This window comes from Chenopodium quinoa, unplaced genomic scaffold, assembly GCF_001683475.1.
Source record: "Chenopodium quinoa cultivar QQ74 unplaced genomic scaffold, ASM168347v1, whole genome shotgun sequence".
Lineage (NCBI taxonomy): Eukaryota > Viridiplantae > Streptophyta > Magnoliopsida > Caryophyllales > Amaranthaceae > Chenopodium > Chenopodium quinoa.
Genome location: NW_018742415.1, coordinates 405,001 through 414,333, shown reverse-complemented (window position 1 = coordinate 414,333; position 9,333 = coordinate 405,001). Strand labels below are relative to the sequence as shown.

Sequence of the window (9,333 nt, the reverse complement as noted above, 5' to 3'; positions counted from 1 at the left end):
TGGCCTAAGAACATGCATCATGCATACATTATTTTCAGGACAAGCAATTCAATCCAAATGATTCATTTCGTCTTGCTCAAGGAGGAAGTTCAAAACTTCTTCCCTTTTTCATTATTTTATTTTGGGGAAGTTAAAAAAAAAAATTTCAAAATTTTTATCGAGAAATCACATGATGTAATTGTCCTTAGTCTCCTGGCCTAAGAACATGCATCATGCATACATTATTTTCAGGACAAGCAATTCAATCCAAACGATTCATTTCGTCTTGCTCAAGGAGGAAGTTCAAAACTTCTTCCCTTTTTCATTATTTTATTTTGGGGAAGTTAAAAAAAAATTTCAAAATTTTTATCGAGAAAAGTTCAAAAATAAAACTTCATTTTTCACGTCTTTCTTTTTCGGGAGAAAGTCAGTACCTTCCACTCGTCTCATGACAAAAATGATGCAAAATTTTTGCTTTTGCATTTTTGGTTGCTTGTGTCTGCACACACACACACTCAAACTATACACACACAATCACAAGTCATACTCATGTCATGTCATGTCATGTCATGTCATGTCATGTCATGTCGTGTCAAGTCAAACTTGGTCAAGTCAGTTGGTCAAGTCAATCATGGTCTATACGAGTCCCTTGGCAAATTTTATTTTGCAGGTCTCAATTTCAGCCCACGTCCGGGGACAAGCGGACCATCTACAGCCCACGTCCGGGGAAAAGCGGACCATTTACAGCCCATGTCCGGGGACAAGCAGACCATTTACAACCAGCCCACGTCCGGGGACAAGCGGACCATCTAAAGCCCACGTCCGGGGACAAGCGGACCATCTACAGCCCACGTCCGGGGACAAGCGGACCATTTACAACCAGCCCACGTCCGGGGACAAGCGGACCATTTATAACCCACGTCCGGGGACAAGCGAACCATCTACAGCCCACATCCGGGGACAAGCGGACCATTTACAACCAGCCCACGTCCGGGGACAAGCGGACCATCTACTGCCCACGTCCGGGGACAAGCGGACCATTTACAACCCACGTCCGGGGACAAGCGGACCATCTACATCCCACGTTCGGGTACAAGTGAACCAACTACAACCTACGTTTAGGGACAATCGAACCACCATCATTTCAATGAACATTATCAGGCATGGAAAGTATCATCCGGTAGGTTTCTTCAGGCTTTCCTCAGGTATGAAAAGCGTTTCAATGAACATTATCCGGTGGATTCCTTCAAGCATGGGAAGATGCCAAACTCATTTTTCACCGACACACTGATGCCAGATACGTATTCTATCCTTTTACTCTTTTATTTGTAGAATTAACATTTTTCTGCAGGTATTGGCGTATACAGAGTGATTTAGGATCGCAAAACGTCTTAAATCATTCTCCGTCCCTATCGGCTACTTTAACTATCGTTTTCGAAACTGACGTTTCTACAAACTCAGTCAAAGTGGGGGCTTCTGTAGACACCTAAAAATGTCTCCCCAAAACCAAACCCACCTTTCACCGCCACTATTGTCCGGGTTCAGTATTTAATCTCGAGAGTGCTTAAAATATCATATTTAATTAAATTCAATTTTGGAATAGTCCATGGATCAGTCTTGATGTTTGGTCAAAGTACAGTTTTAATTTCAGCCCACACTTATTATTTAATTTAAGCCCAAACCTTTTTTTTTATTGTTTTATTATTTTGGCCCAAACTTTTTATTTATTTTATTTATTTTAGCCCAAATAATAATAAAATCAGAAAATAGCCCGAAATTATCAATCGGCACTTAAAATGCTGAACGAAATTAGGGTTAAAAATGAATTTAGACGGAAAAGCGGACTGGAAATTCTCGCGCCACGGCAGCTGTCCACCGTGTCACGGGAAACTCTCCCGTCTGACGGTGGGATTTCCCGTGACACGGGAATTTCCGTGTCCTTTCCGCGTAAACCCTTAACGCGTTTTCTCCCCCGTTTACTAAATATTTCCCGCGTCACGAAAAATGTGCACCGTTTCACGGGAATGTCACGGTACACTTTGCCGTGTCGCGGGATACTTTATTAGGGTTTTTATCATTTTAGGGTTCCATGTGTTCCCTCAGCACATTTTTTCTATAAATACCCCCTCATTTCTGATGTACGGGGCATCAATTAATTCTCGAGTTTTTTCTTTCTTCTATGCTCTAGCCTAAACACTAGCCTACCCTTATTCTTTCAAAATTCCTTCTTCAAGCACTCCTAGGAGTCCATACTTTACTCGTGGTTCTGTCCTTAAGCCAAGGCGTGAAGGGTAGAACTGTTTAAGGGTTTGGCCCTAAATCAACTCTACTTAATTTAATTATTGTTCTATTATTATTTCCTTGAAGTTACTAACTCGTTTATTATTTTGTAGTTGCAAGCAAACAGAATCAAAGTAAGAATTATGTTCCTTTTATTTTTATTATTTTTCTAACGATTTTGTATTGTTGGAATTATTGTTAAATTGTTTCCAATATTGATGTTATTCTATTATTTTTAATTATCACCATATTGCATGTTTAAAGGGAATATGTAATTGAAAATCACGCCTAATAAGATAATTTGGACAACTGGTTTAGGTTCCTTTTTAATCTTGTTGCTTAATTCAAGTGATCACAAATATTTTACAATTATGTGTTGCATTAATATTCAACCAATTTAGCTTAATAATAGTTTGGAGCAAATTGAATTTTTGTTTGTATGCCTTTGAGATCGCAGGAATCATTTTTCACTATAAGAATCGAGTAGAGGCCAATACGGGCGAATGTGACTCCATGACTCACTTCGTACCATCATCCCCGATCCTCCTTTTGTGGTTTCTAACTATATGGAGTTAGTAATATCATAGATTATGAATGGAGTGTAACCTTCACGTGTCAATCGTTGTTGCCTATCGTTGTCCCTTATCGTGGTTGCCTTTTTATGATCCGTGAACGGTTTACAAGTTCCTTAAAAACTTGTTGGAGGCTCCCTACTTTGCTTTGTCCCTAATCGTAATGTCAATTCCCACTTCCTATGATTGCCAAGCATATTCACACATGCTTTAACGTAGGCACACATCGAGCGACGCCTACACCAAGTTATTGAGGCAGTTTAGTTCTTCTTTGTTCATGGCTATCTGCTAAAAGAATGGAATCGTACCTTCTTGGTTCTTCTCCCAAAGGTGGATCACCCTGAGTTGGCTTCCCAATTTCGTCCGATTTGATTATGTAATGTGGTGTACAAGTGCATTGTCAAATGTTTTACTCACCGACTTTGGAAGGTTTTACCATCTCTGATCTCTGATTCTCAAAATGCTTTCGTGCCAGGCCGTTTAATGGCAGACAATGGTTTACTAGCCCATGAATTACTTTCATACCTGACTTCTTCACCATCTAAGACGTGTTTTGTGGCCTTAAAACTTGATATGAATAAGGCTTACGACAGAGTCGACTGGGATTTCCCTTGGGAGGTTCTCCGCAGGTTTGGTTTCCCTCCTTACTGGGTCCATATTTTGCAACAGTGTGTTACTACGGTATCGTACCAACTTTTGATTAATGGATCTCCTTCGCGACCTTTTATTCCTAAATGTGGACTAAGGCAAGGGGACCCTCTTTCTCCCTACCTTTTTGTTTTATGTATGGAAGTTTTTTCTTTAATGTTGCGGCGTGATGAACGACGAGGTTTATTTCGTGGTATTTGTGTTTCTCGTCGGGATCCTTCTGTTTCACATCTTTTTTTTTGCAGATGATGCACTGCTTTTCTTTCAAGTTTCTCCTGAGGCATGTGATAATTTGCTTTCGGTGATAAATGAGTTCTGTTCAAATTCTGGTCAAATGGTTAACCTCCAGAAATCCTTTGTTAGATTCAGCTCTAAAACTCCGGATGATTATCGAGATTACCTTGCAACCAGTCTTAAGATGAAGGCCTGTTCTTCCATTAGTGCTTATTTAGGTCTCTTTGTGGATATGGGTCGTACAAATGCAAAGAGTTTCAATTTATGATTGATAAGATGGTTCAACGACTTTCAGGCTTTTCCTCTCTTAGGTTATCGCCTTCTGCTAAGTTGGTTGTTATTAACTCGGTTTTCATTGCCTCTTTTAACCATGTTCTTTCAGTGTTCAAGATACCTTCGACAATCTGTGATAGGGTGAATTCTCTTCTTTTACGGTTTTGGTGGAAGTCTGGGGAAGCTTCTAAGGGACTTGCTTTGGCTCCTGCTGCTTCTGTGTTTCTCCCGAAAGGTTTAGGTGGTCTTGGAATCCGTCACCTTCAATCCTTTAATGTTGCCCTGCTTGCTAAGCATGCTTGGAGGTTGAGACATAATCCTCAACTCTTGGCTTCTCGGGTTCATTCTGCTAAATATCCGAATCTTCTTCAGCACAAGTCATATATTTCTGGCGCCCGACCTTCTTGGGGTAGTCGAGGAATTATGGAGGGGAACTTAGCTATTTCAGCAGGTGTTGCTTGGAAGATTGGTTCAGGACAAAATATAAGTATTTTGAATGATTGTTGGCTTCCCAATGTTAAGGTGGAGTTTAAGGGGTTGATTCTTGTTCACGATAGGCCTTTTTATGTTTCGGATCTTTTAGCTCCTACCTCCCTTTCCTGGAATCCATCTAAGGTTCGATCTCTTTTCCCTCAACATGTGGCTACAGCTATTTTAAGTTTAGAACGTCCTTTGAAAGCGGTTGATGATTTTGTTTACTAGAAATATACCCGGGATGGTAAGTTCTCTACAAAATCAGCCTATTTACATATCTTATCTCAACACTTTAAAACCCCAGTTTCCTTGCTTCCTCCTACCTGGTGGAAACGCCTGTGGGGCTTACCCCTCCTTCCTAAGTGGAAGATGTTAGCTTGGAAGATTGTTCATGACGCTCTTCCTTCCATGGAGGTACTCTCCCAAAAAGGTATTCCTGTAAATTTAACTTGTGTTTTCTGTCACAATTATGTGGAATCAAGGGATCATTTGTTTCATGATTGCCCCTTTATTGGGTCTTTATGGTATTCTATAGACTGGGGTTCTTTTCCTAAACCTGATTCCCTGTTACCTTTCCTAGACTGGTTTATGGGTATTGTCTCTGGGCTTAGTTCGGCTAGGTTTTGGGCCATTTTGGACTATTTCTTTGGGGTCTGCTGGGCAATTTGGTTAACAAGAAATAATGTTAGATTCCGATCCGCAGTTTATTCGCCCAATTCCGTCTTGGCTTTGGCCTTAGATTGGAGCCTCAGAAGTCAGAATGCTCGTAACCTCAATTCTGATTCGACGGGTAGGCCACCGGGTTTTCCGTCTCCTTCTACTACTTATGCTCTTTGTGGTGCTCTGGATGACATTTGTGAGGTTTCTATGCTTTTTGATGGAGCTTGGGATAGGAAGACTAACAATGCTGGTACTGGCTGGTGTTTTTGTGTTTCTGATTCGTCGCAACCGATGGTTGGTGGTGCCAAGGCTTGTGTTGCTGGGTCGGCTCTTCATTCTGAACTGCTTGCCTGTTTGTTTGGTCTTCAACAAGCTCGATTGCGGGGTTTTACTCGTCTTTTACTTCTTGCCGACTGCTCTATTATTCCTACGTTAATTTTGTGCCAGGAAGTGGAGGACATAGCAGTAATTTGGACTATTCAGGAGATTCGGAACACCTTGTCAGATTTTACTACCTGTCTCATTCGGAAGGTTCCGAGGTCTTCTATTAGGGAGGCTCATTCCCTAGCTGGAGCGACTCGTTGTAGAGATCTTCTTTCCTTTGTTTTTTTAGTTGTTTTTTGTGTGTTCCCTTTGTAAAAAAAAAAAAATCTCTTCTTTAAAAAAAATTTCATTTGACACTTTATTTACCTTTACTTACTCTATTTAAGAATCATATATAAATTAAAGAAGCCACAAGGGACTCACACTAGGTTTGTGAACCCCATCTCTTTTTTCCTTTTACATTAAGGGGACATTTGGTATAGGGTAATTTGAAAAGGGAAAGGGAAATAGTATGTCTTATTTCCTTTATTGATGTTAATAATCATTCCCTTTGAACCTTTCAAACTTCTAAAATCTCCACCCCACCCCAGGTATTTCAATTCCCTTTCTTCAATGCCTGACCCATATATACACATCATCAATACACCATTGTCTTACCACCATCACCACTTACTAACGCAATGAATCCCACCATCAACTACCTCCAAAACACTCACTAGAACCATCTTTAAACCACTTGAATCCTTATCGACGCCACCCCACAACCTTGACCAACCCAAAAATCACTCTAAAAGCCAACCCACCCACTAACCCAAAATCACTTTATCGTCCCAAAAGCAAATCTAATTTTCACTTTCGATTATTCTTCAGTTTGTTGATAAAAATGTTTTATATGCTTCATTGGAATCTGTAGGTTTGCCCCTATTTGTTGTTGTTGTTTTTTTTTTCTTTTCTTTTGTTAATTTTACATTAATTTTCCTATATTTTTGCTTTTCTTTTTCCTGTCTTTTTTTTTCTTTTCTTTTTCGATGTAATAACAAAAAGTGATTAAGTAGCGAAAAAGCTACACATACATTCATTGTATGTGGGAACCACATACATTGTGACATGGCAGCCTTTGATTGGGTGTTTGTTTGGGGCCCAAGTTCCACTTCTTTTCAGATTTCATTCAAATTTGAATGAAAATTCAAAGGTTTGAAATTCAAATTAATTGTCATTTCCCATGCAATTAATTTATTATTTTTTAAAAAAAAAATTAAAAAAAAATTCATTTCTGCAACATCGATGAACATCGCATAGAGAGAGGACGATATGGGCGACGATGGAAGATGAACAAAAAAACCTTGAAGTTGCTTCAGTATACATGCAGAAGCTTAAATTTACATCATCCGCAAAGATTATTTTGTTTAATTGAACAAAATAATCGTTGTTTACCTGAGAATATTGAGAAATTTCGAGTTAATTAGGTTTCTGAAATTTTCGATTTGGGGGTTTTCAAATTGGATATATTCTAGTTAATTATGTAAACGTTTATATATTATTTGCAGAATCTATTGTGTTAAATATTTTGCAGTTTAATTGACTTATTCTTCCTCCATTAATCGTCTCCTATTTGTAAATGAGTATGTTTGCAGAATATACCAATTTTCAATTGAAGTAGTGAAATGGGTATACTCTTCCTATCGATTTCAAATAAATTGGATATTTTGTTGGAATACGATATTTGTTATAGGCACACAAGTAACCGAGGGCCAAATTGATTAATAAGTAATTAGGAGATTTGAAGGTCGACAACATCAATGGTTGAGAATGGTGTTAGTTCGTCGACAATGGCGGAAAACCCCCAAAATACTCGAACAATGTTATTAGAAATTTTTTTAGTAACTCAAGAAACTATACTTGGTACGCACAAGTCTGAAAACGACGCAAACAAAACATACTATAAATCTTAGTAACATAGGGAAGTATATTTGGTAAGCACATATCGATTCCGATTAACGTGATTGTTTTAAAGCAATGTTTCTTCCTTTTATTATATTTTTTTGTTACATTTATAGTGATCTTGTGTAATTAAGCAATGATTTTTTTTAGCAATTTTAATGATTATTTAGTGTGAAGTAAATGTTATCAATTTGTTACGGAATATAAAATTGTAATAAATGTATTGTTTCTTCTCAAATCCTTAACAATCTAGCATCACGATTTGATAAGGTCCCCTGAAAAATAATCATTGGCTTGTATTTCATTCTATATAAAATATTTAACTGAAAAGTCTTCATTTGTAAATAGTCGTTATTGATATGCGACGTATCTTATATAAAATACTAAAAGGCGGTAAAGAGGTTATCAATACTATAATCTCTTTCACTTGGAAATAGTGTTTAACTTGAGCCCTTATTAAACGACTTATATCAAAGTCAGTTTTAATTTTTGTATGAGGTCATAAACCAAAGGCAGGTCATAAACTCTTGCTTTTTGTTATTATTATTATTATTATTATTATTATTATTATTATTATTATTATTATTATTATTGTTATTATTATTATTATTATTATTATTATTACTACTACTACTACTACTACTACTACTACTACTACTACGAACTCCTACATACACCCATACTTTGTAGTTAGGTTAGTATAATAATTAGTAACCGATTATATATTTTTGAGGGAATGTTACAATGAATATTGTAATATTTTAAACTAAATTCTGGTTTGAGGAAAAAAGGCCGCCCTATCAAGTTTAGAATTTTGATAATTTAGAACCGAAGATTTTTTAGCAATTGAAATAATCATTTAGCGTGGGAATTAAGATACATGAGCAAAATAATGAAGTAAACTGTTGTTATTATTATTATTATTATTATTATTATTACTATTACTACCCCCCACACCCCATATTTTTTCATTTGGTTAGTACATTAGATAGTAACCTTATATATGTTACATAAAAACCGTAGAATATAACTTTCTTAATTAGTAACAGATAATTCTGATTCATGAAATCGGGTATAAACACAATGGATAATTTAGCAATGATAATTCTTTAGCTATAAAAAAGAGCATTTAGTGTAAGATTTCATAGTGTCATACATGAACAACAATAATGACTTAAACATTATAAATTTTGTTGACGGATCACCTTCAAAGAGTTAAAAGAGTCAGCTTACTTGTCAAAGCAACTTTCTATGTTACGGGGTATTAAATTATAGTAAGTTATTATTTATTCACAAATCCTTACTAGACTAGGATCACGTTTTCATAATTTCCTTTACAAAAATAATCAGTGACCTGCATTTCATACCATGTATAAAAAAAAGTCAACTAAAAAGTGTTATATTGTATATAGTCCTTATTGATATGCGACATATCATATCTTATACATATCTTATTATTATTATTATTATTATTATTATTATTATTATTATTATTTTTATTATTATTATTATTATTATTATTATTACTATTATTAATAATACAACCACCCCCCCAAACCATCTTAGTTCATTTTGTTGGTACAGTTATTAGTAACAATGTATATGTGACTGAAAAACTGTAGAATATATAACTTTGTTAATTAGTAACAGATAAGCTGATTTATGTAATTAGTTATAAACACAATGGATAATTAAGCAATGATAACTCTTTAGCTATTGAAAAGATCATTTCGTGCAAGATTTCACAGTGTCATACATGAGAAACCCTTATTTTAGTTGACACTAAAAGATTTGTTGACGGATCACCTTAAAACAGTTAAAAGAGTTAGTTTACCTGTCCAAGGAACTTTCTATGTGACGGAGTATTAAATTGTAAATAGTGTTTTATTTCTTCAAAATTCCTTACAAAACTAGCATCACGATTTGACATATTCCTTTGATAAATTAA

At 36.2% G+C, this 9,333-nt stretch overlaps 1 protein-coding gene across 1 annotated transcript; it reads left to right on the top strand.

Moving 5' to 3' along the window:
- The first annotated feature begins 4,829 nt into the window (after positions 1-4,829).
- On the top strand, positions 4,830-5,759 carry LOC110706650. The gene has a single exon (XM_021884603.1). The coding sequence runs from the start codon at positions 4,830-4,832 to the stop codon at positions 5,757-5,759; it is 930 nt and encodes a 309-aa protein (XP_021740295.1).
- Positions 5,760-9,333: the final 3,574 nt, after the last annotated feature.

Bases quoted from the DNA above. Each gene is read 5' to 3' on its own strand.
- LOC110706650 (XM_021884603.1), top strand. From the start codon at position 4,830: ATGTTAGCTTGGAAGATTGTTCATGACGCTCTTCCTTCCATGGAGGTA.